Source organism: Aristolochia californica, unplaced genomic scaffold (assembly GCF_029961685.1).
Source record: "Aristolochia californica isolate CCGP_79_NKW_82.1479 unplaced genomic scaffold, dmAriCali1.0.hap1 SCAF_8, whole genome shotgun sequence".
Lineage (NCBI taxonomy): Eukaryota > Viridiplantae > Streptophyta > Magnoliopsida > Piperales > Aristolochiaceae > Aristolochia > Aristolochia californica.
This window is the reverse complement of record NW_027182279.1, coordinates 37,716,644-37,743,256: the sequence shown is the minus strand read 5'-3', so window position 1 is coordinate 37,743,256 and position 26,613 is coordinate 37,716,644. Positions and strand designations below refer to the sequence as shown.

The 26,613-nt window shown below is 34.4% G+C and overlaps 8 protein-coding genes across 8 annotated transcripts; 6 read left to right on the top strand and 2 right to left on the bottom strand.

The window, feature by feature from the left end:
• Positions 1-557: 557 nt before the first annotated feature.
• Positions 558-1,031, bottom strand: LOC137938467 (secreted RxLR effector protein 161-like). The gene has a single exon (XM_068783422.1). The coding sequence runs from the start codon at positions 1,029-1,031 to the stop codon at positions 558-560; it is 474 nt and encodes a 157-aa protein (XP_068639523.1).
• A 9,006-nt stretch (positions 1,032-10,037) lies between these two features.
• Positions 10,038-11,128, bottom strand: LOC137938466 (expansin-like B1). The gene is made up of 5 exons (XM_068783421.1): positions 11,085-11,128; positions 10,912-10,929; positions 10,486-10,795; positions 10,328-10,444; positions 10,038-10,199 (listed from the first exon to the last, which is right to left on the bottom strand). Exons 1-5 carry the CDS (start codon positions 11,126-11,128, stop codon positions 10,038-10,040), a joined length of 651 nt encoding a protein of 216 aa, XP_068639522.1.
• Positions 11,129-13,494: 2,366 nt separating this feature from the next.
• Positions 13,495-14,208, top strand: LOC137938465 (uncharacterized). Its single transcript, XM_068783420.1, has 2 exons — positions 13,495-13,627; positions 13,670-14,208. The coding sequence occupies exons 1-2, from the start codon at positions 13,495-13,497 to the stop codon at positions 14,206-14,208; spliced, it is 672 nt and encodes a 223-aa protein (XP_068639521.1).
• Positions 14,209-14,304: 96 nt separating this feature from the next.
• On the top strand, positions 14,305-14,963 carry LOC137938464 (uncharacterized). Its single transcript, XM_068783419.1, has 2 exons — positions 14,305-14,335; positions 14,425-14,963. Exons 1-2 carry the CDS (start codon positions 14,305-14,307, stop codon positions 14,961-14,963), a joined length of 570 nt encoding a protein of 189 aa, XP_068639520.1.
• A 2-nt stretch (positions 14,964-14,965) lies between these two features.
• LOC137938463 (uncharacterized) lies at positions 14,966-16,521 on the top strand. The gene is made up of 4 exons (XM_068783418.1): positions 14,966-15,623; positions 15,705-15,761; positions 15,822-15,893; positions 15,983-16,521. The coding sequence occupies exons 1-4, from the start codon at positions 14,966-14,968 to the stop codon at positions 16,519-16,521; spliced, it is 1,326 nt and encodes a 441-aa protein (XP_068639519.1).
• A 143-nt stretch (positions 16,522-16,664) lies between these two features.
• On the top strand, positions 16,665-18,078 carry LOC137938462 (uncharacterized). The gene is made up of 5 exons (XM_068783417.1): positions 16,665-16,825; positions 16,897-16,997; positions 17,118-17,318; positions 17,379-17,482; positions 17,593-18,078. The coding sequence occupies exons 1-5, from the start codon at positions 16,665-16,667 to the stop codon at positions 18,076-18,078; spliced, it is 1,053 nt and encodes a 350-aa protein (XP_068639518.1).
• Positions 18,079-18,080: 2 nt separating this feature from the next.
• Positions 18,081-19,612, top strand: LOC137938461 (uncharacterized). The gene is made up of 3 exons (XM_068783415.1): positions 18,081-19,011; positions 19,101-19,259; positions 19,416-19,612. Exons 1-3 carry the CDS (start codon positions 18,081-18,083, stop codon positions 19,610-19,612), a joined length of 1,287 nt encoding a protein of 428 aa, XP_068639516.1.
• A 169-nt stretch (positions 19,613-19,781) lies between these two features.
• LOC137938460 (uncharacterized) lies at positions 19,782-21,030 on the top strand. The gene is made up of 4 exons (XM_068783414.1): positions 19,782-20,172; positions 20,235-20,287; positions 20,356-20,434; positions 20,654-21,030. Exons 1-4 carry the CDS (start codon positions 19,782-19,784, stop codon positions 21,028-21,030), a joined length of 900 nt encoding a protein of 299 aa, XP_068639515.1.
• Positions 21,031-26,613: the final 5,583 nt, after the last annotated feature.

Here is a 26,613-nt window from a genome sequence, read left to right as displayed (position 1 = left end):
CGCTCTCCGATCACTCTCAGCGATGGTGTAAACTGAAGGGGTGAGTGAGTTATGAGATAAGGGACCAAACCGTAGATTTAAATCTAACCTCCCATCAAGGTTCTTCATGGCTTCGTGTTACCGAGGGAGTTGAAACTGCAGGGAGTTGTAACTGCCAGAAGTTGAGACCATGATTATGAGAAACCGTTTCTCATGATAAAATGGTTAACATTCTCCCACTTGGTCAAAACTTCTAATATAATATTAAACCCATCGATAATATGCATTTAAGTAATAAATACATGAATCATGGTGATAGGTCCTCTAATGACGAGTATTACCTTCCATGTATTACTATGTATTTATTTCTTATACTTTATGAATAAACCCTATGTTTATTCATGGTCCAACAAAGACGAATTTTCTCAAAATTAAGGTGCACATAATATGAGAAAAACATCACAATAATTAAGAATTTCATTGAAATAATATTGTTCATACAATGAAAAATTACATAATGGAACTAAGTCCCATATTCATGACATGATCCTTGAATTTAAATGGTGGCATGCCCTTAATCAAAGGGGATCTGCTATCACTAATTCAATGCTTACATGCTCAATGATGACTTTCTTTTCTTTAACACAATATCTTCTGGCCAAATACTTTATGTCGATGTGTTTACTTCGACTTTCACTATTATTGTTCTTGGCAATAAAAACAATAACTGAATTGTCGCAATATATTCTCAATGGCCTAGAGATAGAATCCATAATTCTAAGCCCAGAAATGAAGCTCTTAAGCCATACACCATGTGAAGTAGCCTCAAAATAGGAAACTAACTCGGCTTCCATAGTGGACGTGGTAGTCAAAGTTTGTTTGGAACTCCTCCATAATATAGCTCCATTGGCCATCAAAAAAATGTATTCTGATGTTGATTTGCTTGAATCAATACAACCAGCAAAGTCGGAATCTGAGTAACCAATTACTTCTAAATTATCCTTCCGTCTATACATCAGCATGTAGTCTTTGGTTCCTTGAAGGTACCTCATTACTTTCTTTGCTACTCTCTAGGGTCTATCCCTGAATTACTCTAATATCGTTCCAATATTCCTACAAAAAAGCAATGTCAGGTCTTATGCAGACTTGAACATACATTAGGCTTCTGACAATATAGGTATATGGAATGTCCTTCATTTGTTCCCTTTCAAGGTCGTTCTTCGGGAATTGGTTCAAATTGAACCTATCACCCTTCACATTGGGAGTTATACTTGGTGAACAATCCTTCATCCAAAATCTCTCTAAAACTTTATTAATACAGGTTTCTTGAGACAAACCTAAGATGCCTCAAAATTTGTCTTTATGAATGTTAATGCCAATGACTTAAGATGCCTCACCCATTCCTTCATATTAAAATTTTTAGAGAGAAATTGTTTCACCTCATGCAGAAAACCCTTATCATTGGTTGCTAGCAAAATGTCATCCACATATAAAATAAGAAAATAGATTTTACTCCCAATGACCTTCTGGTATATACATTGATCCATAATGTTTTCTACAAAACCGAATGAAGAAATTACATTATGGAATTTCAAATACCATTGGCAGGAAGCTTGTTTTAATCCATATATGGACTTTTTTAGCTTGCAAACCAATTGCTCACCATCACTAGAGGGGAATCCTTCAGGTTGTTTCATGTAAACTACCTCCTCTAGATCTCCACTGAGAAATGCCATTTTCACATCCATTTGTTGCAACTCTAAGTCAAAATGGGGCTACTAATGCCAAAATAATGCGCAAGGAATCTTTCTTAGATACATGAGAAAAAGTTAATGTGTAATCGATTTATTTTTCTGTGTGAATCCCTTAGCAACGAGTCTTGCCTTGAATCTCTCATTGTTGCCTAATGAGTCTTTCTTTGTCTTAAAGACCCATTTACATCCAATGACTTTAAATCCACTAGGCAACTCAACAAGATCCCAGACTCCGTTACTCTTCATAGAATTCATCTCTTCCTTCATGGAAATGTACCATAATTCTGATTCTTTGCAACTCATGGCTTGTGGAAGGAACTTGGGATAATTTTCGGCTCTAATATTGTAGTCAGATTCTTGCAGATTCACAACATAATCTTCAGGAATTGCGGATCTCTTTCGTCTAGTAGATCTTCTTAATATTGTACCATCATATTCCTGAGAAGTATGTGGTTCAACTAGTTGGTCAAAAGTGTTTGGCAACTCTTAAACTACCTGAATGTTGTCAGCACCTTGTGGAACATTAATGATTGGTTGTTCAACACCATTTTGTACTTGAAGGGTGCTGTAAACAATAACCAATCTATCACTTGAGGTAGAGGTTGAGATTCTGAATGATCTTTCTCAGAAATTATGTTCCAAGTTGGAGCTCCCACTTGTCAAATCATTTTCAAGAAACTTTGCATTTCTTGATTCCACAATCCTAGAGTTGTGAGATGGACAATAAAATCTGTAACCTTTGGACCTTTAAGTATATCCAATGAAATACCCACTAATGGTCTTTGGGTCCAGCTTCTTCTCTTCTGGATTATAAATTTTCACTTCAGAGGGGCATCCCAAAACACGCATATGTCGCAAACTCGGTTTCCAACCTTTCCATAATTCAAATGGTGTTTTAGGAACAACCTTGGTTGGAACTCGGTTTAATATATACACTGCCATCTTAAGTTCTTTAGCCCACAAGGATCTAGGAAGATTGGAGCTGCTAAGCATACTTCGCACCATGCCTAATAATATTCGGTTTCTTCTTTTTGCTACACCATTTTGGTCCTGTAAACCAGGCATGGTATATTGGGCAACAATCCCATGTTCTTGAAGAAACTTTGCAAATGGCCCAGGTGCTTGTCCATTCTCTGTGTATCCACCATAGTATTTTCCACCTCTATCTGATCTCAATCTTAATTTGCTTACCGCATTGTGTCTCTACTTCAGCCTTAAAGATCGTAAAGGCATCTAATGCTTCATTTTTGTTATAAAGCGTGTAGAGGTACATGTATCGTGAGTAATCATCTATAAAAGAGATAAAGTATTTCTGAGTCCATGTCTGGACTACATGTATGATCTCTAATATGGCTGAACTCCTATTGGCATTTTTCTTTGACTTGTTAGTCTACTTTCCCTTAATGTAGTCTACACAAGTCTCAAAATCAGTAAAATCTAGAGTATTAATACCCCTCCATTTACTAATCTTTTAATTCTATCCATGGAGATTTGACCTAATCTTCGGTGCCACAATGTAGAGAAATCCTCATTATTAACACCTCTTTTAGTACCAGTGTGAACATGCATTGAATCGTAAGTGGCATTATTTTTTAAATTAATGCTATAAAGACCATCAGACAAAATACCATTCCCAACACAATCAGACTTATAATATAAACTGAAAGATGAGTCTGAAAAATTAAAGAAATATTCATAAGGTACAAGCCTTGAAATTGAAATCAAGTTTCTAGAAAAACTTGGAACATAAAAGGTTTTATCTAATTTTTTTAAAAATCCACTACTTAAATTTAAATAGCAAGTTCCTATAGCTTCCACATGTGAGCTCATCTTGTCTCCTGAGAAAATGTGATGCTCACTTCCCACTGGTTTCCTTAGGTTTTGCAATCCCTACAAGGAATTCGAGATGTGGATCGTTGATCCAAAATCAATCCACCAAGTGTTAATATTAATATTAACCATATTAGATTCATAACAAAAGGTTGGATTACCTTTGTCCGCAAGTCATTTATGAAACTTGGCACATTCCTTCTTCATGTGTCCCTTTTTTTTACAAAAGAAGCACTTGAAATCTTTCTTAATACCACTTTGGGGGGATATTTTACCCTTCCCTTTCTGTCTGGCTTGATATTTTCCCTTTCCATGCGCTGCCAGCATGACACTTTCTCCTTGTTCCATCACCAGTCTCCCTTCCTCTTGAACACACATGGTGTGTTGTACGAGATTTTGAAGGGTCCATATTGGTGCAGAAGGGTATTCAGGATGTAGTGCACTGGGAAATATTCCGACATTTCAACCTCGAGTTTCTTCAATTGAGCAGCAATATCCCTCATTTGCATGATGTGCTTGTACACACCTCTCATACTGGTGTGCCTTAGTGATGAGAGCTTCATGATTGGGGTGCTTGCTAGTGCCTTATCTGAAGTGACAAATTATTTATCAATAGCTTTCAGCAAGTCTTTGACATTTTCATGCTGATCAACAGAACCACGAATACCAATAACAATTCTAGTCTTAATGAACATAACATTGAGGCAATTAGATCACTCCCATCATTCATAAAGCATGATTTCAGCTACAGTGCTGGTATTAGTTATTGTCGGTGGTCCGTCTTTCCTAATAGCATAATCTATGTCCATCCACCCTAAATGAAGAAGAATTCTCTCTTTCCAGACCTTATAGTTATCTCCCATAAGATCATGGATATCACAACGAATATCAGAGAAATTTGTAGGTTGTACAACTGCATAAAATTACAAATTACATGCTTATGTTAAAACTGAAGCCTCAATAAAATATTATGCTTTACCAATGTAAATCATGCTTAAAAATTGAATCTATTTTCATAAAAAATGCCTATGCGCTAAATTTTTTAATTCAAGCAGATTCAATTATTCTTTATGATAAAACTATCAAATTATTTATGAATTCATAATTCCTGTGGGTAAATTATGAATAATTTGATATTTTATCTTAATTAATAAACTCAAATATAATAAAAATTCTAGTGGGATAAAATTTATTGTATTAAGTACAATTAATTTTAATTAATATCTACTTTTTTATGATAAAACTATCAAATTATTTATGAATTCATAATTTCTATGGGTAAATTATGAATAACTTGATATTTTATCCTAACTAATAAACTCAAATATAATAAAAATTCCTGTGGGATAAAATTTATAATATTTAATAAAATTAGTTATAATTAATGTCTAATATTCTTTATGTGATCCTAATCATAATATATAATTTTTATTAAATTAAAGATGTTGTGGCTACTCTTTAATTAATAAAAAATATCTGGATCACTAGACATTAAATCACATAAATGTATGAGAATAACATGAATTGCATAATTTTAACTCACATTAACATGTTATCATTATGCAAAAAATATTCTCATAATATATGCATAATTAAAAACTATAATATTATGCATAACTTTAATTTCATGTATTTAAGTATATGCTAAAAATGCATAAAAAACAATTACAGGAAATAAATATAAAATTTTCAACTTATTTGACACACGACGACCAGTGGCCTTCTGGTCACTGGCGCCGAATTTGTTGCCAACACTCGGATTCGAATCCACGCTGGCACAAAAGTAAAATTTGAGAACCGAGTCAACTCGGTCCTCTCTTGGGAGAATCACCTTGGCAAGTTGGAACGAAAAGCAGATGCAACCTGTTCGAGTCAACCCAAACCGTCAGGGTTTTTTTTATTTACACTAAGTCGCCCCGGCTTGAGAGTCGATTTTTGAGCTGGAACGGCGAGTCACATACGATTCAGCCCGAAACAACTTGGAATCTATTTACTAAAAAACCTTATGATTTTAATTTTTATGTTTCTGCGTGCTGGTGGTCATCTTCAACCTCCATCCGCGCGCAAAAACTAAGGTTCACCGACATTCCTAAATGACGTCGACACTGACGAACCTTTCAGAATGGTTGCCGGCGTTGGTGCTGCGTCTAACGCCAACGCATTACACAAATGCGAGGACCGCCGGTCGTCGCCCTCGTGATCGCATAGAGAGTGCGTAGAGTGGAGCCTTTTGGCCGAGTGCCACTGATCTGCCTTCATCGAATTAGACGTTGGTCATTTCCAATACCACATGGTGCTTGCGGTGATCACGACCATGCACCGACATCTATTCGATGTTCGGGTCTACCTTCGTCGTAAAAAAGACGCTCCTCACAAAAACAGAGAGTGAGAAGCAATCGATACGCATGATCAAAGGTGTGCTCTGATACCAATTGTTAGACTAAACATGAATGTCTAATTATCCGCATGAAATTCATTGACTGAAAATGTAAACTAAAGCCCAAAATCTTACCTCCTTCCATACGATCTCTGCTTCTATTTGGTACTTCCGCTCTCTGATCACTCTCAGCGATGGTGTAAACTGAAGGGGTGAGTGAGTTACAAGATAGGGGACCAAACCGTATATTTTAGGCCAACCTTCCATCAAGGTTCTTCATGGCTTCGTGTTACCGAGGGAGTTGCAACTGCAGAAGTTGAGACCACGATTATGAGAAACCATTTCTCATGATAAAACGATTAACAAGACTATGAGATCATGGTTCCTAAGTTGCTTGTTAGGTTCCATAAGGATAAACCCAGAGGGGGGGGGGGGGGGGGGGGGGGGGGGGGGGGCGCTTGAATAGGCTTATCAAGTTGTAGTTTTGAACACACAAAGCATGCAACTTAACAAGTAACTACAATGAAAACAACAAATAGTGGTTCACAACCCGAGATTGTCTTGGACTGCTAATCCATTCCCAAGGTGTTTGCATCTCAGAGTTAACTATGTTTGGCAGCAAAACTATATCTCAATAATAGACCCAAAGGTCCAAATTATAACACCTACACAACACTAGGGATTTATGATCAGTAGTACTAGGTACATGCACCTAGCCCCTCAAAGGGATTTTCAGCAATTACCAAATAGCTTATCCAACCTTTTGATCGGTTAAAACTTGGTATGGATTATTGGCTTTAAAATTGAGCATATAAGCTTCTTAAATAGGTAGACATTACAATATCAAAGTACAAAAGAATACACCTAGTCTACGGTGATTCTACTATAATAAATAGTAGCTCAATTTAATCTCAAATATGTGATTTCAAAGTATGAGCACAATTAGATACGAAAAACTCAATAATGGCATTTTTGAAAACTTGTGGAAAGGTCCCAATCTAGAGTATGATTTAATAGTCTCTCGACCAAAACTTATTTGAACTCAGATGCAAAATATTTCAAAATATTCACAAGCAAAGTTTAGGATGAAAAGTACTAAGTATACACAATAAATTTTAAACTAACAGTCACAAATACTTAGCTATTGGAAGACCCCATTGCTTGGCTCTTTGAAAATCTCAAATTACTTGGGAAGGCTGGGTGAGCTTGAGTTTCTTTGTATTACTGTACTGATTGTTGGTTAACAACATAAGTGGTGAGAAATCGTTTAAATAGACATGATCAAATGGTCAGAAAATTAGTTGTTTTAGAGTAATTTTTCCTAGAAAATGACACTTGGTCATTTTGTAAAAATTGCCAAATAGATTGCAAAAACTTCGGAAAAATAACAAAAATTCATGATTTGGACTGCTAAACACATTGGTAAGTCACTTAGAGGTTTGGTTTATGTTGGCCAAATCAATTTGTGAAATTTCTCCTGCAAACTTTTTCAAGTGAGATGTTCGGATGTCTAAGGTTCGATAGAATGGTCTTTATAAATTGCTCCTATTTCCTTCCTTTTAGGCTTTCAGACTATTGGCCGAATCGGTACTTATACACACTGTTCTCAAAATACTAGAAGTCAGGCATCGTAAAAGATTTTTTTAGTTGTTATGTTGTATCTAGAGGAAAAGAAGTTTGTTAGGTACTAGCTAAAACCTACATAGCGCAATGAATTTGACACATTATACAATTAAACTTACCTCATATAGTATTTACATGTTGGTGTCTGCGATTAGGGGTGGGTGTTTGGCTAAAACATCTTGGATTTTCAAGAGGGCGACACATTTCACCCCTTATACAAAAGTAACATTACGTAATATTACACTCAATATATATCTTGTTAGATGCTTCTTAAATATCTAAGGTCTAGAATGTCTAGAATTTTAACATGGGAAAAAAGTCTTATAAGCCAAAACCCAATGGTATTATTCTAAACTAGATGAGTTTTTTTCGTATGTTTTTAATGCTTTTTACTTTGACACTTAGTAGCAAACATTTTTTTTTAAATCACTCCCTCTAAGATTAAAACATTAGAGATAATATGTGCTCTAATTATCATATATTAGGTACTAATGAATATGCACGCTCAAGAACTTCATGGTGCCAAAACATGCTTTACTCTCTTTTTTTGGACTAGAGAGGCTAGGGGCTATTCTCTTCTCTCCGAGTGGGCTCCTAGAAAAACAATGTGGAGATTGTTAACTTCCTAACTCATGATGATCTCAATTTCCAAATTTGAGCCTACATTATGTTAATTTGAATTTTTGTAGCAAGGGGTCGACTCCTTTGGAAGTGATAGACTCTATTTTGAATTTTTGGCCATCTACAATGGAATGCATGTAGTCACTCATTTGATGTAGTTGACTCCTCCATCTTAGTAGCTCTTTTTTTTTGTATAAGAGTTCACTCCATTCTAATTAAAAACTTATTGTTTTAATGGGTCGATTCCTTTTTTCTACTTTTGATGCTTCTGCCTCACAAAGGGGTTGACTCCATTTATTTTCAAAACTCACTGTTTTGATGGGTCGAGTCCTTTTGTCGTTGTTTCTCCTGCAAAAGGATCAATTCCTTTTAGTGTGGTTGGCTGAATTTTTGTGCTTCAAGTCTTCAACTATCCTATAGAAGGGGTTGACTCATTTCCAAATTTACAACTCACTGTTTATACTGGTCGACTCTTTTAGACTTTAGTTCTTCACTTCTTCAACTGAAGGGTTGGACTCCTTTTTAAATTCAAACTCACTATTTATAGTGGTTGACTCTTTTTGACTTTATTTTTTATTTCTTTATCGACTTCTCTACATGTGCTAGACTCCTTTTATTTTATGCTCCAAGTTTTCATCTTACCTATTGAAATGCTTGACTCCTACGCATGGAGTTTAACTCCTTTTGCCCTGATTACAAATATACATTTCTTTGCTATAACAATTGCACTTGTACGCCATGGTTAAAATAATCATTTGTAGATTTCGGGTACCTACAGATCATCTTGAGTTTAAAATTTTTAGATCCAATCTAATCCATTTACTTTATAGATGGACTGGTTTGGGTTAGGTTTTGTTTATAATATCCACATATTGATTTTTATTATGTGCAGATCAATATTTTTACCGAAATACTAATCCAATCCATTTATTTGAGGATTCGATCGGGTTTTGCAGATTGGGGGGTGGTTTGGGTTTGAGATTAACCTGAACTATTTGCAGCCCTAGGTAGAGTATAGAGCAATGACTTACATTGTGAGTGAGTTTATGTGGGTAAAAGCCGTTCTTGTTGAGTTGGGAATTGAAATAAAAAACCTATAATCATGAACTGTGACAATCAACAATTATATTTATAACTACTAACTTTATTTTTTTATAAAAAAACTAAGCATATTGAAGTGGATTGTCATTTTATTGGAGATGCTGTGATGCAAGGGGAAATTATTAACCTTATGTGAAATCATCTTAGCAATTTGGAGACATTTTTCCTAGAACTATTGAGAAGTATGAGTATGTGATATTTTTTGACAAGCTGGGGATATTTGATATTTGTGATCTAGTTTGAGAGGAGGGTTAGAAAATATAGAATCAGGTTTATTTTGGTCATTTCACTATTGTAGTTATGTTCGTTGTTAGTCCTGAAGTGTCATAGGGCGGGCATTTATGAGTCTGGTGCCTGTTGTTTTCGTTTTCAAGCTTTATGTTACAAGGCGTAACTGGTGCATGTAATAAGGGCATTATTGTCCTTTCTTATTATTTTTCACTAAAGTGATATTGAAGACAGATAAGGGGTTGCTTAGCCTCAATTGACTGCTGCTCATTCAAGGCAACTTTCTGCAATTCTTCTCTCCTCTCTTTCCACCTCTCTTCTACATCTCTTCAATTGTAAGATTTTAGAGTTACAATCTTGGATCATATTAGTTTCCATCACTCTTCTGACATAAGATGGCTTTGTACTACCTACTTATTAACTTGTGTAGTTCACCATCATGAGAAGGATTTGAAAGTTGGTGAGGCATCAGAAAGGAAATTTATACCAAGGGCAATTATTCATTGATCTACAGAATGATGGAATTAAGCCCATGATTCATATTTCATTGTCATAACCCGTTCTTCATCCCTCTCTTCACCATCACTGAGTAGCATTTTGATTGACAAAATGACCTCTGGGAGGTGACACAGTCCCCATATAGCTCCGTGAGTTCGGTCAAGAAGCTTGCAGACTTGGTTATGTGTCTGAGCAGATAACATCGGATGAGTAGGAGACAAGACTTTCATTTCAAAACAAAAGATGCTCAGGACATTTGGTTCTCAGTAGATAGGAAAGTTGTTAGTGAAAGATGAAGAAATCAGGTGAAAAATACCTCACATAGTTGCATTGCGATCACATCTCTCATTCCCTGCTGGTACCATATCACAAAGGCCAAATAGTTGGGATAGTTACTGGCTTCAGCAATTTCGAATGTCATATTCTTATCACACTGGAAGAAGAAGAAGTGGAGGGGCAATGCTCAGATTTGGCAAATAAGATTTCATGGAGTGTGAAATGTCTGTACTCAATGTCAACGACTCCACCAGCAAGGAGAGTGGCCGCAGAGTCTTTGGTCTGTGCCATCTTGCCAAAAGCTTGCTTGCTGAGTATAAAGTCTGTACGATCACTGATTCCATGGTCGGTTTCCTCTGAATTAGTGTAGTAAACAGCCCGGGATTGAGTGAAGCAGTTAGAACATGTGGCAGCTTTTGTCCTAGTGTGGCTGAGGAAGAAGAGAATAATGATGCAGAGAAGATACTGATGAAGCCATGAAGAAATAAAGAGCCCAAAGGTGGTGGTTCTGAAGAGTGAAAAAGCACCAAGTTTTGTTTTATAAAAGAGAGTTTTACCAAAATAACAGTTTGAAAAAACTTATTTCTGAAAACAACGACAGTATAAACTTATTTTAAAAAATACCGAACTTTAACCGGTCCACTGTACATGTGGACAGTCAAAGACGACACGTAAGCTTTGACTGCTTATGTGTCTTTACGTCATCAGTGTAACGTGAGTACATTAAAACATAAGCTGCCACGTTATTATCCCGACACATCAGCTGCCACGTAAGCTGCCACATCATTATATATTACCGTCTTTTTGCCCTGTCATCTAGGGCCACGTAAGTGTCTGCCATGTCAGCCCTCACTTATATTTTTCGTTCTAATCTCTTCCTCGATCTTTCTCCTCGCCTCTCGTATCAGCCCCTCTCCTCTCGCCGCTCCCCTACTGCCGCTGCTCGGCCTCGGCCTCGACGCCCCCCTCTCAACTGCTCTCTCTTTGCCTCAAACTCAAACTTTGTCTCAGCCTCATCTCTCATTCTTCTTCTCCATTCCCCTCTGTTCATCCCTTTTCTCAAAACCAAAAACTATTATTTCATCTCTTCGTCGCCCCCTCTCTCAAAACCGAACCCTATAATTTCCTCTCAGCGCCCCCTCTCTTAATACCCTATTATTTCACTCTTTCGCCGCCCCTTCTCTCAAAACCGAAGCCCTACTCACCCTCCAAACCCGATTTTGAATTTCAGAAGCTGATTTAGCAGGGTGATTTTTTAGGGCGTTCGTTAGTTGAATCTATTTACTATGTTTAATTATAATGTTGATTTGAATTTAGGTGTTTAATTATTATTTTTTTTTTGCAATTTACTGTTTAATTTTGATTTTATGTTAATGAAATTTTTGTCAATTGCAGATAAATTAAAATTATTGTAAAGTTTAATTTAAGTTTATGGATTTTCTATATAATTTGCTGTTTTTTAGTTTATGGATTCCTATGCCATTGAATGTTGTATTTTTTGAAGTTTCTAGTTTAATTTTAGTTAATTTCGTTTAATTTTTTGATTTATGAAGTTACATTTTACTCTATTGAGATAAGATTTGCAAGATTTTTAGTTGCTAGTTGTTGTTAAATAAATTTGAAGTGTCATGGAATGATCATTCCATGTGGTGAGGAGCTTTGGGTGTTATAAATATCCACCACATGAGTTTTGTTTTGTTTTGTTTATGTTTTCTTATGTTTGCCCTAGTTACTAGGATGGGTACAAATTCTGATTAAGAGTAGGTTGGGTAATGGAAAGTGGGTTGAGTCCAGTTCAAACTAGGTTGAGTCGCTTTCACGGGCGTCCATTAGCTAATGAAGCCCGACCCCCCATCACTGACGGTTCGTAGTGACTGTGAAGTCATACGGGGCTCTACCAGAGGTATTTGGTGAATTTGGACTTAGGTGTGTTTTTGCATTGTTAGGACTAATCATAAAAACTAAAACTTAGATAATTTTTTGCATAAATAAACTCTTACTAATGCATGTAGTTTTTATAGATAATATGGCGTCAGTTGTTGGATTCTTCTGTTGATGCAATGGACAATTGAAGGAGAAGTCTGGGTATTTTCATAGTTATGATGGAGGTCAATCACAAATGAAAAGGATTGCAGTTTCGAATAAGTTTAGCGAGTTCTTAGTAATGATGTACAGATTCACAGGGTGGGATGGTGATACTCATCAAATGTTTATTAAGGCAAAAATTCCATTTTCTGACGGGGTTTTTGTTATCTCAAAGGTGGAAAATGATGATGATTTGATTGAATTATTTGAGATGGCTTCAAGTAATCGATCTATGGTTGAGATTTTCTTAGAAAAGGTCCTAAGACAAAGAGCCAATTGAAGGGAAGGTACGAGGAATCGAACTTTATTGGTGAAACATCCTGTCCCCAAGAACAAGAATTACCACGTATACAGGAGTAAATATTTATGTACGTATATTTATGATATGAATTGTTAAGTTTACATGACTTGTTTTTTAAGTACAAACTAATATCTATATAGGTTTAATACACAAGGGCGTGAAGTGGGGTTTTTGAACCCCTCGTCTATTGCATCATTGTCTGAGTGTGGAACGTCTTCTCCCATGTCATTCTTTTACCCTTTCGTTGTTAAATGTGTGATATTTATGTTATACCTACTCGTATTTTTATGTTTATTGTTGTGTTTATTCAGGGTTGTTAATGATAATGATAGTGATAGTTTTAGTGATAATGATATTGGTTCAGAAGATAGTGAAGGGGATGGGCATGAGATATTCGAAGTCGGGGTTCATAGAAACAAAGTTGAAACAACATATTCAATTGGGTACCCAGATATATATAAAGATGCCTAGGAGGTTAATACTAGATGTATCAAATATGATTCTAGAATAATAAATATTTTAAACTCAACATCAAATAATATCAGCGTGGGTCAAATATTTGAGGATAAGTCTTAAATATATTTTTTTTGAAAAAATACTCCATTGAAAGACATGTTAAGTATAAGACATTAAGGTTTAGTAGTTTTGATTATAAAATTAAATGTGGTGTAGATGGATGCCCTTGGAGTGTTTCTGCATCATGTGATCGAAGGAGTCGTCAATTTAAAATAAGAAAGTATGGTGCAGATCACGCTTGTGTTAATAGTATTATTCGCGAAGATAATCCAGTGTGTACATCATCTTTCATTTGTAAAGTCATTATGCCAACACCGAAGACGAAATTTACTTTGAGCCCTAATGATATACAACAGATCATGAAAGATAAGTATCATATCCCTGTCGAGTATGGGAAAACTTGGAGAGCAAAATGCAAGGCTATAAAAGCAATTTATGGTGATTAGGATGAATCATATAATCTTTTTCCACGGTTTTTAGATGCAATAAAAGAGGCGAATCCATCTAATGAATTTATACTGTGTTGTGAGGAATTTGGCCATGAAAGGATGTTTAAGTGTGTTTTTTGGGCATTTGGGTCATCCATTGCAGGATTTCAATACTATAGACCCCTTATTAGTGTTGATGGAACACATTTATATGGGAAGTATCCTCATTGTCTGTTGATTGCTACTACTCTTGATGGGAACAATGGTCTTTTTCCTCTAGCTTTTGCTATTGTTGAATCAGAACATCAAAACAGTTGGAAATGGTTTTTAGCTGGTCTAGATCGTTTTGTTATTAAAGGAAAAAAACGATTTACTCTGATTTTAGATCGTCAAAAGGGTTTAATAAGGGCAGTCGAGAGGCAATTTCTACCTTCAGAATGTTTTCATCATTTTTGTGTGCGTCATTTAGTTGCCAATTTCAAGAAGACGTTCAAAAATGAAACATTGATTGCTCTCATATGGTATGCAGGAAGGAAGACAAATATTATTGAATTTGATCATACGATGGAGTTGATTGAGCAACAAAGTTAGAGAGAGAAAGAATTATTGACAGAAGGACAATTGAGTCCTGAGTTTTGGTCATTAGCTCACGATGACAATGTTCGTTTTGGTGTGTTGACCACCAATATGTCGAAGAGCTTTAATAATGTTCGAAGTGGTGCTAGAAGGCTTCCAATTCTAGCATTGGTGGCAGCAACCTTTTATAGATTGAATAATTTTTTTTTGTGAAAAGACATGAATCTGCAGAAAAGATGACATCGTTCAGTACTCTATCTATTGATGCTTCTCTAAAAAATAAGATGGATACAACAAGAGCATGTCGTGTACATCGGTATACGAATAATATGCATGAAATCACTATGGACGATGAAAAGTTGTATCGGGTTGATTTGGCGAATATGACATGTACATGCACCCATTTTCAAATGGAACAAATTCCTTGTACCCATACCATTGCAGTGTGTGCAAAAATCAATTATTATTTCAATCAATTGTGTGGTCCCTGGTATATAACAGAGGCATATAGAGGAACATATGCAATTGGATTCTATCTTCCTAAAGATAAACTCTACTGGCCTAATACGGATGTTCGAGTTGTTCCACCAATTGCAAGGAAGCAACCAGGTCGTCTACGTTCAGTTCATATACGTACAAAAATGGATAACGGAGAATGTGGTACCTATGTTTGTGGTACATGTAAACAATCAGGGCGTAACTCTAGAAAATGTCGAAACCCGCCAGTTAACTCAAAGCATGTGATCGAAGGAGTCATCAATTTAAGATAAGAATGTATGGTGGAGATCACACTTGTGTTAATAATATTATTCGCGAAGATAATCCAGTGTGTACATTATCTTTCATTTGTAAAGTAATTATGCCAACAGTGAAGACGAAATTTACTTTGAGTCCTAATGATATACATCAGATCATGAAAGATCAGTATCATATCTCTATCGAGTATGGGAAAACTTGGAGAGCAAAATGCAAGGCTATAAAAGCAATTTATGGTGATTGGGATGAATTATATAATCTTTTTCCACGGTTTTTAGATGCAATAAAAGAGGTGAATCCAGCTAATGAATTTATACTGCGTTGTGAAGAATTTGGCAATGAAAGGATGTTTAAGTGTGTTTTTTGGGCATTTGGGTCATCCATTGCAGGATTTCAATACTATAGACCCCTTATTAGTGTTGATGGAACACATTTATATGGGAAGTATCCTCATTGTCTGTTGATTGCTACTACTCTTGATGGGAACAATGGTCTTTTTCCTCTAGCTTTTGCTATTGTTGAATCAGAACATCAAAACAGTTGGAAATGGTTTTTAGCTTGTCTAGATCGTTTTGTTATTAAAGGAAAAAAACCATTTACTTTGATTTCAGATCGTCAAAAGGGTTTAATAAGGGCAGTCGAGAGGCAATTTCTACCTTCAGAATGTTTTCATCGTTTTTGTGTGCGTCATTTAGTTGCCAATTTCAAGAAGACGTTCAAAAATGAAACATTGATTGCTCTCATATGATATGCAGGAAGGAAGACAAATATTATTGAATTTGATCATACGATGGAGTTGATTGAGCAACAAAGTTAGAGAGAGAAAGAATTATTGACAGAAGGACAATTGAGTCCTGAGTTTTGGTCATTAGCTCACGATGACAATGTTCGCTTTGGTGTGTTGACCACCAATATGTCTAAGAGCTTTAATAATGTTCGAAGAGGTGCTAGAAGGCTTCCAATTCTAGCATTGGTGGCAGCAACCTTTTATAGATTGAATAATTTTTTTTTGTGAAAAGACATGAATCTGCAGAAAAGATGACATCGTTCAGTACTCTATCTATTGATGCTTCTCTAAAAAATAAGATGGATACAACAAGAGCATGTCGTGTACATCGGTATACGAATAATATGCATGAAATCACTATGGACGATGAAAAGTTGTATCAGGTTGATTTGGCGAATATGACATGTACATGCACCCATTTTCAAATGGAACAAATTCCTTGTACCCATACCATTGCAGTGTGTGCAAAAATCAATTATTATTTCAATCAATTGTGTGGTCCTTGGTATACAATAGAGGCATATAGAGGAACATATGCAATTGGATTCTATCTTCCTAAAGATAAACTCTACTGGCCTAATACAGATGTTCGAGTTGTTCCACCAATTGCAAGGAAACAACCAGGTCGTCTACGTTCAGTTCATATACATAAAAAAATGGATAAAGGAGAACGTGGTACCTATGTTTGTGGTACATGTAAACAATCGGGGCGTAACTCTAGAAAATGTCGAAACCCGCCAGTTAACTCAAAGCATGTGATCGAAGGAGTCGTCAATTTAAGATAAGAATGTATGGTGGAGATCACACTTGTGTCAATAATATTATTCGCGAAGATAATCCAGTGTGTACATCATCTTTCATTTGTAAAGTCATTATGCCAACAGTGAAGACGAAATTTACTTTGAGTCCTAATGATAAATAGCAGATCATGAATGATAAGTATCATATCTCTATCGAGTATGGGAAAACATGGAGAGCAAAATGCAAGGCTATAAAATCAATTTATGGTGATTGGGATGAATCATATAATCTTTTGCCACGATTTTTAGATGCAATAAAAGAGGCGAATCTAGCTAATGAATTTATACTGTGTTGTGAGGAATTTGCCCATAAAAGGATGTTTAAGCCTGTTTTTTGGGCATTTGGGTCATCCATTGCAGGATTTCAATACTATACACCCTTATTAGTGTTGATGGAACACATTTATATGGGAAGTATCCTCATTGTCTGTTGATTGCTACTACTCTTGATGGGAACAATGGTCTTTTTCCTCTAGCTTTTGCTATTGTTGAATAAGAAAATCAAAACAGTTGGAAATGGTTTTTAGCTTGTCTAGATCGTTTTGTTATTAAAGGAAAAAAACCATTTACTCTGATTTCAGATCGTCAAAAGGGTTTAATAAGGGTAGTCGAGAGGCAATTTCTACCTTTGGAATGTTTTCATCGTTTTTGTGTGCGTCATTTAGTTGCCAATTTCAAGAAGACGTTCAAAAATGAAACATTGATTGCTCTCATATGGTATGCAGGAAGGAAGACAAATATTATTGACTTTGATCATACGTTGGAGTTGATTGAGCAACAAAGTTAGAGAGCGAAAGAATTATTGACAGAAGGACAATTGAGTCCTGAGTTTTGGTCATTAGCTCACGATGACAATGTTCGCTTTGGTGTGTTGACCACCAATATGTCTAAGAGCTTTAATAATGTTCGAAGAGGTGCTAGAAGGCTTCCAATTCTAGCATTGGTGGTAGCAACCTTTTATAGATTGAATAAATTTTTTTTGTGAAAAGACATGAATCTGTAGAAAAGATGACATTGTTTAGTACTCTATCCATTAATGCTTCTCTAAAAAATAAGATGGATACAACAAGAGCATGTCGTGTACATCTGTATACAAATAATATGCATGAAATCACTATGGACGATGAAAAGTTGTATCAGGTTGATTTGGCGAATATGACATGTACATGCACCCACTTTCAAATGGAACAAAATCCTTGTACCCATACCATTGCAGTGTGTGCAAAAATCAATTATTATTTCAATCAATTGTGTAGTCCTTGGTATACAACAGAGGCATATAGAGGAAAATATGCAATTGGATTCTATCTTCCTAAAGATAAACTCTACTGGCCTAATACGGATGTTCGAGTTGTTCCACCAATTGCAAGAAAGCAACCAGGTCATCTACGTTCAGTTCATATACATACGAAAATGGATAAAGGAGAACGTGGTACCTATGTTTGTGGTACATGTAAACAATCGGGACGTAACTCTAGAAAATGTCGAAACCCGCCAGTTAACTCAAAGCATGTGATCGAAGGAGTCGTCAATTTAACATAAGAATGTATGGTGGAGATCAAACTTGTGTTAATAATATTATTCGCGAAGATAATCCAGTGTGTACATCATCTTTCATTTCTAAAGTCATTATGCCAACTGTGAAGACGAAATTTACTTTGAGTCCTAATGATAAACAGCAGATCATGAAAGATAAGTATCATATCTATATCGAATATGGGAAAACATGGAGAGCAAAATGCAAGGCTATAAAAGTAATTTATGGTGATTGGGATGAATTATATAATCTTTTGCCACGGTTTTTAGATGCAATAAAAGAGGCGAATCCAGCTAATGAATTTATACTGTGTTGTGAGGAATTTGGCCATGAAAAGATGTTTAAGTGTATTTTTTGGGCATTTGGGTCATCCATTGCAGGATTTCAATACTATAGACCCCTTATTAGTGTTGATGGAACACATTTATATGGGAAGTATCCTCATTGTCTGTTGATTGCTACTACTCTTGATGGGAACAATGGTCTTTTTCCTCTAGCTTTTGCTATTGTTGAATCAAAAAATCAAAACAGTTGGAAAGGGTTTTTAGTTTGTCTAGATCATTTTGTTATTAAAGGAAAAAAACCATTTACTCTGATTTCAGATCGTCAAAAGGGTTTAATAAGGGCAGCCGAGAAGCAATTTCTACCATCGGAATGTTTTCATCATTTTTGTGTGCGTCATTTAGTTGCCAATTTCAAGAAGACGTTCAAAAATGAAACATTAATTACTCTCACATGGTCTACAGGAAGGAAGACAAATATTATTATTGAATTTGATCATACGATGGAGTTGATTGAGCAACAAAGTTTGAGAGCGAAAGAATTATTGACAGAAGGACAATTGAGTCCTGAGTTTTGGTCATTAGCTCACGATGACAATGTTCGCTTTGGTGTGTTGACCACCAATATGCCTAAGAGCTTTAATAATGTTCGAAGAGGTGCTAGAAGGCTTCCAATTCTAGCATTGGTGGTAGCAACCTTTTATAAATTGAATAAATTTTTTTTGTGAAAAGACATGAATCTGCAGAAAAGATGACATCGTTCAGTACTCTATCTATTGATGCTTCTCTAAAAAATAAGATGGATACAACAAGAGCATGTCGTGTACATCGGTATACGAATAATATGTATGAAATCACTATGGACGATGAAAAGTTGTATCAGGTTGATTTGGCGAATATGACATGTACATGCACCCATTTTCAAATGGAACAAATTCCTTGTACCCATACCATTGCAGTGTGTGCAAATATCAATTATTATTTCAATCAATTGTGTGGTCCTTGATATACAACAGAGGCATATAGAGGAACATATGCAATTGGATTCTATCTTCCTAAAGATAAACTAACTGGCCTAATACGGGCGTTCGAGTTATTCCACCAATTGCAAGGAAGCAACCTGGTCGTCCACATTCTGTTCATATACGTACAAAAATGGATGAAGGAGAACGTGATACCTATGTTTGTGGTACATGTAAACAATCGGGGCGTAACTCTAGAAAATGTCGAAACCCGCCAGTTAACTCAAAGCATGTGATCGAAGGAGTCGTCAATTTAACATAAGAATGTAGGGTGGAGATAACACTTGTGTTAATAGTATTATTCGCGAAGATAATCCAGTGTGTATATCATCTTTCATTTGTAGAGTTATTATGCTAACAGTGAAGACGAAATTTACTTTGAGTCCTAATGAAATACAGTAGATCATGAAAGATAAGTATCATATCTCTGTCGAGTATGGGAAAACATGGAGAGCAAAATGCAAGGCTATAAAAGTAATTTATGGTGATTGGGATGAATCATATAATCTTTTGCCACGGTTTTTAGATGCAATAAAAGAGGCGAATCCAGCTAATGAATTTATACTGTGTTGTGAGGAATTTGGCCATGAAAGGATGTTTAAGTGTGTCTTTTGGGCATTTGTGTCATCCATTGCAGGATTTCAATACTATAGACCCCTTATTAGTGTTGATGGAACACATTTATATGGGAAGTATCCTCATTGTCTGTTGATTGCTACTACTCTTGATGGGAACAATGGTCTTTTTCCTCTAGCTTTTGCTATTGTTGAATCAAAAATCAAAATAGTTGGAAATGGTTTTTAGCTTGTCTAGATTGTTTTTTTATTAAAGGAAAAAAACCATTTACTCTGATTTCAGATCGTCAAAAGGGTTTAATAAGGGCAGTCGAGAGGCAATTTCTCCTTCGGAATGTTTTCATCGTTTTTGTGTGCGTCATTTAGTTGCCAATTTCAAGAAGACGTTCAAAAATGAAACATAGATTGCTCTCATATGGTTTGCAGGAAGGAAGACAAATATTATTGAATTTGATCATACGATGGAGTTGATTGAGCAACAAAGTTAGAGAGCGAAAGAATTATTGATAGAAGGACAATTGAGTCCTGAGTTTTGGTCATTAGCTCATGATGACAATGTTCGCTTTGGTGTGTTGACCACCAATATGTCTAAGAGCTTTAATAATGTTTGAAGAGGTGCTAGAAGGTTTCCAATTCTAGCATTGGTGGCAGCAACCTTTTATAGATTTAATAATTTTTTTGTGAAAAGACATGAATCTGCAGAAAAGATGACATCGTTCAATACTCTATCTATTGATGCTTCTCTAAAAAATAAGATGGATACAACAAGAGCATGTCGTGTACATCGGTATACGAATAATATGTATGAAATCACTATGGACGATGAAAAGTTGTATCAGTATGATTTGGCGAATATGACATGTACATGCACCCATTTTCAAATGGAACAAATTCCTTGTATCCATACCATTGCAGTGTGTGTAAAAATCAATTATTATTTCAATCAATTGTGTGGTCCTTGGTATACAACAGAGGCATATAGAGGAACATATGCAATTGGATTCTATCTTCCTAAAGATAAACTCTATTGGCCTAATATGGGTGTTCGAGTTGTTCCACCAATTACAAGGAGCAACTAGGTTGTCCATGTTCAGTTCGTATGCGTACAAAAATGGATAAAGGAGAACGTGGTACCTATGTTTGTGGTACATGTAAACAATCGAGGCGTAACTTTAGAAAATGTCGAAACCCGCCAGTTAACTCAAAGCATGTGATCGAAGGAGTCTTCAATTAAAGATAAGAATGTATGGTGGAGATCACACTTGTGTTAATAATATTATTCGCGAAGATAATACAGTGTGTACATTATCTTTTATTTGTAAAGTCATTATGCCTACAGTGAGGATGGAATTTACTTTGAGTCCTAATGATGTACAACAAATCATGAAAGATAAGTATCATATCTCTGTCGAGTATGGGAAAGCATGGAGAGAAAAATGCAAGGCTATAAAAGCAATTTATGGTGATTGGGATGAATCATATAATCTTTTGCCACGATTTTTAGATGCAATAAAATAGGCGAATCCAGCTAATGAATTTATACTGTGTTGTAAGGAATTTGACTATGAAAAGATGTTTAAGTGTGTTTTTTGGGCTTTTGGGCCATCCATTGCTGGATTCCAATACTGTAGACCCCTTATTAGTATTGATGGAACACATTTATATGGGAAGTATCCTCATTGTCTATTTATTGCTACTACTCTTGATGAGAACAATGGTCTTTTTCCTCTAGCTTTTTCTATTATTGAATCAGAAAATCAAAATAGTTGGAAATGGTTTTTAGATTGTCTAGATCATTTTGTTATTAAAGGAAAAAACCATTTACTCTGATTTCAGATCGTCAAAAGGGTTTAATAAGGGCGGTCCAGAGATAATTTCTACCTTCAGAATCTTTTCATCATTTTTGTGTGCGTCATTTAGTTGCCAATTTCAAGAAGACGTTCAAAAATGAAACATTGATTGCTCTCATATGGTCTGCAGCAAGGAAGACAAATATTATTGAATTTGATCATACGATAGAGTTGATCGAACAACAAAGTGAGAGAGCGAAAGAATTATTGACATAAGTACAATTGAGTCCTGAGTTTTGGTCATTAGCTCACGATGACAATGTTCGCTTTGGTGTGTTGACCACCAATATGTCTGAGAGCTTTAATAATGTTCTAAGAGGTGCTAGAAGGCTTCCAATTCAAGCATTGGTGGCAACAACCTTTTATAGATTGAATAATATTTTTTGTGAAAAGACATGAATCTGCAGAAAAGATGACATCGTTCATTACTCCCTCTATTGATGTTTCTCTAAAAAATAAGATGGATACAGCAAGAACATGTCGTGTACATCAGTATACGAATAATATGTATGAAATCACTATGGACGATGAAAAGTTGTATCAGATGGATACAACAAGAGCTTTCAAATTAAGAAAAAAAGATTGAAAACTGTGTTCAGATTGTTAATGGGTGGATAGACTTAGAGACAGACCAGAATGGCTTTGTAGATTATGCACGAAGTCATGCAATGATATCAGATGAGAGTCAGAGGGAGATTTTAATTTTTCTCTTATTGATGAAACTACTTGGCAGAAGGATGATGATGAATGAGCTAGGTGTACCATTGGCTGTTGAGACTTGAGACATCTTTTAAACTTATTGAATGCATAATGTTATCTGGCTAAATAAATGAGGTTTGTCCTCTATGTTGGGTTTGCTTTACAGTTTGAGTCTATTTGGTTCGACCTCTGAAGGTTGTTAGAAAAACTGGGTATGCTATAAGTTGGTTCAAGAAATGTAATTTCAGTTTTTCGAACCCATGTCAAATATGTTGGGATGCCATGGCTCCCATTAACGATCTCTTTGACATCATTGTACAACATTTACTTTCCCTTGTGCCTTGACCACGATTTAACATTTTTTGCTTCAATGCTTCCATCGAGGGGTTTAAACCTACAAATTTATCGATACATTTATTTTTTTAGTTAATAAATATTTTAAATTGATAATAAAAGGTGTTGTAAGATTTTTAATTAACTAATGTATTTTTTTATAATTTATTATTTTTTAAATAAGGTCATAAAAGTATACAAATAAATTTTATTTTTAAACTCTAATATAAATTTTTTGTATATTTTTTTATTTTTAAATATTTTAAATCCATAGTAAATGGGTAAGAGTTAGATTTTTTCTAGTAATAAATATTTTAAATTTATAAATATATAATTTTTTAAATAAGGTGATAAAAATTATACAAATAAATTATATTTTTAATTTCTAAAATAACTTTTTTGTATATTTTTTAAATTTATAAATATTTTAAATCGATAATATATGGGTAAGACTTAAGAGTAAGATTTTTAAATTCATAAATATTTTAAATCTATAATAAACGTGTAAGAGTTAAATTTTTTCTATTTATAAATATCTTAAATTTTTAAATATTATTATTTTGTAAATAAGGTGATAAAAAGTATACAAATAAATTATATTTTAAACTCTAAAATAACTTTTTTGTATATTTTTTTAATTTATAAATATTTTAAATCGATAATATGTGGGTAAGACTTAAGAGTAAGATTTTTTCTATTTATAAATATTTTAAATCTAATTATTTTACTTATTTTATTTTTAAAATATTAAGTAATAAAAAGTGTAATGATAATTTTTTTAATTAATAAATATTTAAATTGATATTAAATTGTGTTAATTAAGTAAGAGTTAATTTTTTATTAAATGTTTTAATAATTTATTATTTTAGATATAAGGTAAAAAAAATGTATTTATTTTTTTAAAATTTTATCATGTAATGACGTGGCAACTGACATGACAGATAATGTGGCAACCGATGTGTTTATCTACCGTATCACACTGATGACGTGGTGATGCGTAAACAATCAAAGCTTACGTGTCGACTTTGACTTTCCACATATACAATGGACCGGTCAAAGTTCGATATTTTTGAAAATAAGTTGGTGCCATTGTTGTTTTCAGAAATAAGATTTTTCAAACTGTTATTTTGGTAAAAAACCATTTATAAAATGAAGGAATCATTGGAAGACCTTAGCATTTCGTTATGGATTAAATGAATGAAGTCATTTGCTATGGTTATCTTCAAATGAGGGCTTCAAAGCAACCCTTTTTTAGATTTGAATCAGATTCTCTAGGTCCCATATGCCTCATTGATCTTTTGCTGTAAACATTCCTAACATGAACATTCATGTTTGGCAGATTCCCTCTTGTCTCTTTGTGCTTGTCTGCCTCACCCGCATCCTATCTGAGGCTGTATGGACCCAATGATCTAGACTTAGTGCCATTTATAGGACCAGAGGCAGAAAGATTCTGTTGGTACCTTTCATCAGCTAAGCACAAGAAATTTCCTGGAAATCAGATAAAGAAGCCTGAATCTTGCATAGCCTGTTCTTGATTTCTGATCAGTAATGAGCAAATACAGTGAGCACCAGTAAATAGCTATGAGTTGGGGAATGCCACTGTTTAGCAGGTCCCAATTGAACCTTATGAGCAACACAGGGAAAAGAGGAGGAAACATAATTCCTTCAGTTATCGGATAAGATCTTATCTCATTGAATTTATCCCATGTTGAACCCAATAAGTCTATATGCATATTCTTTCATGTAACTCGACGGTAATAAAATATTCATAAATTCTATCGTATAATCCAGTTTTTTTTTTTTTGGTTGAAGCAATAAGAAACTCGATTTTCTGTTCAATAAGAAGAAATAGGGGTAACGAAGATGATGAACAGGAAGAGGGGACAATGAAAAGTGAGAAATAAAACTGGAAGAATCAATAAAAAAAAGGATGATCAATACAAGTAGATGGACCGTGAGAAAGATGAAATCATTAGTAAAGCTCGTCGTTATTCCATCAAACTGTTCTGCTCCTCTCCATTAGCATTGTCGACATCAATTTCGAGCCGCCTGCAACTGAACCTGAGCTCTGAGATTAGACCCGGAGATTTATTAACAAGAAGATAACGTCAACCTGGGTTGCTCCATTGTGGCGGCTGAACGGGGACTTTTTGGTCTCTGTTCTTTACTTTCTCTTTTGTCTTCACGAGTTAGAAAGCTGTCTTATATATATGTTATATTTATTTTTTAATATTTTAAATTTAATTATTTTTTAATATAAGAAAAAATTATAAATTGTAAGTTTTGAGACTTGAGAAGGTATTTTTTTAAAGGGTTCTCTTAAAGATATACTCTCAAGGAAAAATCTAATATTTTTAAAAATAAAAAAATGATTTAAATATATTTTAATTAGTCTGCATTTGAGTGTTTTTAGTGTGGCTAAAACTTTAATACTCAAGAAAAATCAACATTAAGAAAATTAATTAAAAAAAAGGATGATTATTATATGTATAAAATAAATAGGTGTACAAAGTTGTGTTTATTATTCATAATTGAAAGATAATAGAATTTATGGATTTTTTTATGAGGACTCATTCAAAGTAATGGGTTAAAATCTGTATTAAAACAAAATCATAACTGATTAGGGATGTCTATAGGTTGAGTCAGGATCTTATCTTATGATATTCACCCCTTCCCCATCTCTATACTCGAGAGACAGGGGATCAGAGGTGGCCACGTGTGGGTTCAATGTCGATAAGTAGATATATATTGAAGCCCCAACCTTGTGTTTCCATTTATGGACTAGTGGAAGTGTGTCTTCTTCTAAGGGCTTATTAGGTGCATTAAGTAAAATTGAAAAATGTGTTTTATGGTGCATGGTGACATTGTTTCTTTTTGTATTTAATCACTTGGACTTTTCCTTTTTAAAATTTTCTAAAATAACTAAATTTCTTTGTTATAGTTATTTCAATTTTTATATCAAATTAATAAATTAAATTATAAATAAAATTTTAGAAATAGGATTTGCATTTATATCAATTTGGTTTTAAATAGGAACCTGAACCAGTTTAGACTTGCTTTGCAGCTTAGAAGGTTTTTTCTTTTTCCTTGCAGGGTGAAGATAGGTCCCATACGAAAATCACCTTGTGGTCGAATTGGGGACGAAGTTAAGTCTTTAAATAATTTTTTTATACTATAAAATTAGTATATTATAAATTTTATATATTATATTATGTCATTATTTAGTCTGAGAGCTTGGTGGAAACTTTGTGAAGACTTCAACATTATTATATTTTTAATTATTTTATGTACACAATTTTTTTCTAAATCTATAGATTAACTCTTAATAATTACTATTTATTAGTTTTAACTCATAATTAATTATGGTGTTTAATAATAATGATATAAATATTATATAAACATATATAAAATATTATTTTATACACACTATTATTGTATATTTTAAAAATAATATGATATTATATTTTTAATAGTATTTATTAATGATTTATATTTATTTCATATTATATGATGGAAATATAGGGATAAGACAAGAGTATGTTAGAAATAAGTTGGCAAGATAGGAACCGGGTTGAAAACTCTACCCATTATTGGTTTAAATGGAGATAGGGTTGGGGGATGAAGTTGCAAAGTCATCTCTCATAAAAATTGACCTCAAACCAACCCAACTTATTGTCATCACTATATGAAAACCTTCAAAATCTGAATTGACATGATCAACAGACGTTTTGCTTCATCGGATTGAATAACTTATCTCATACCTAAAAATAAAACAGTCTA

What these genes read in the sequence shown, in the direction of transcription:
- LOC137938462 (XM_068783417.1), top strand. Translation starts at nt 16,665, where the DNA reads ATGAATGATAAGTATCATATCTCTATCGAGTATGGGAAAACATGGAGA. An exon ending in CTAGCTAATGAATTTATACT is followed by an intron (nt 16,826 to 16,896) that starts GTGTTGTGAGGA and finishes CATCCATTGCAG; the next exon opens with GATTTCAATACTATACACCC. An exon ending in GGAGTTGATTGAGCAACAAA is followed by an intron (nt 17,319 to 17,378) that starts GTTAGAGAGCGA and finishes TTTGGTCATTAG; the next exon opens with CTCACGATGACAATGTTCGC.
- LOC137938465 (XM_068783420.1), top strand. Translation starts at nt 13,495, where the DNA reads ATGCCAACACCGAAGACGAAATTTACTTTGAGCCCTAATGATATACAA. An exon ending in GGCTATAAAAGCAATTTATG is followed by an intron (nt 13,628 to 13,669) that starts GTGATTAGGATG and finishes CACGGTTTTTAG; the next exon opens with ATGCAATAAAAGAGGCGAAT.
- LOC137938464 (XM_068783419.1), top strand. Translation starts at nt 14,305, where the DNA reads ATGTCGAAGAGCTTTAATAATGTTCGAAGTG. An exon ending in CTTTAATAATGTTCGAAGTG is followed by an intron (nt 14,336 to 14,424) that starts GTGCTAGAAGGC and finishes ATGAATCTGCAG; the next exon opens with AAAAGATGACATCGTTCAGT.
- LOC137938463 (XM_068783418.1), top strand. Translation starts at nt 14,966, where the DNA reads ATGTATGGTGGAGATCACACTTGTGTTAATAATATTATTCGCGAAGAT. An exon ending in ACCTTCAGAATGTTTTCATC is followed by an intron (nt 15,624 to 15,704) that starts GTTTTTGTGTGC and finishes TATGATATGCAG; the next exon opens with GAAGGAAGACAAATATTATT. An exon ending in CTTTAATAATGTTCGAAGAG is followed by an intron (nt 15,894 to 15,982) that starts GTGCTAGAAGGC and finishes ATGAATCTGCAG; the next exon opens with AAAAGATGACATCGTTCAGT.
- LOC137938460 (XM_068783414.1), top strand. Translation starts at nt 19,782, where the DNA reads ATGAAAGATAAGTATCATATCTCTGTCGAGTATGGGAAAACATGGAGA. An exon ending in AATCAAAATAGTTGGAAATG is followed by an intron (nt 20,173 to 20,234) that starts GTTTTTAGCTTG and finishes CTCTGATTTCAG; the next exon opens with ATCGTCAAAAGGGTTTAATA. An exon ending in GGCAATTTCTCCTTCGGAAT is followed by an intron (nt 20,288 to 20,355) that starts GTTTTCATCGTT and finishes AATGAAACATAG; the next exon opens with ATTGCTCTCATATGGTTTGC.
- LOC137938467 (XM_068783422.1), bottom strand. Translation starts at nt 1,031, where the DNA reads ATGAGGTACCTTCAAGGAACCAAAGACTACATGCTGATGTATAGACGG.
- LOC137938466 (XM_068783421.1), bottom strand. Translation starts at nt 11,128, where the DNA reads ATGGCAGACACTTACGTGGCCCTAGATGACAGGGCAAAAAGACG. An exon ending in CACTCCATGAAATCTTATTT is followed by an intron (nt 10,445 to 10,485) that starts GCCAAATCTGAG and finishes TTCTTCTTCCAG; the next exon opens with TGTGATAAGAATATGACATT. An exon ending in TCGCAATGCAACTATGTGAG is followed by an intron (nt 10,200 to 10,327) that starts GTATTTTTCACC and finishes TTATCTGCTCAG; the next exon opens with ACACATAACCAAGTCTGCAA.
- LOC137938461 (XM_068783415.1), top strand. Translation starts at nt 18,081, where the DNA reads ATGTATGGTGGAGATCAAACTTGTGTTAATAATATTATTCGCGAAGAT. An exon ending in CTTTAATAATGTTCGAAGAG is followed by an intron (nt 19,012 to 19,100) that starts GTGCTAGAAGGC and finishes ATGAATCTGCAG; the next exon opens with AAAAGATGACATCGTTCAGT. An exon ending in TGATTTGGCGAATATGACAT is followed by an intron (nt 19,260 to 19,415) that starts GTACATGCACCC and finishes ATCTTCCTAAAG; the next exon opens with ATAAACTAACTGGCCTAATA.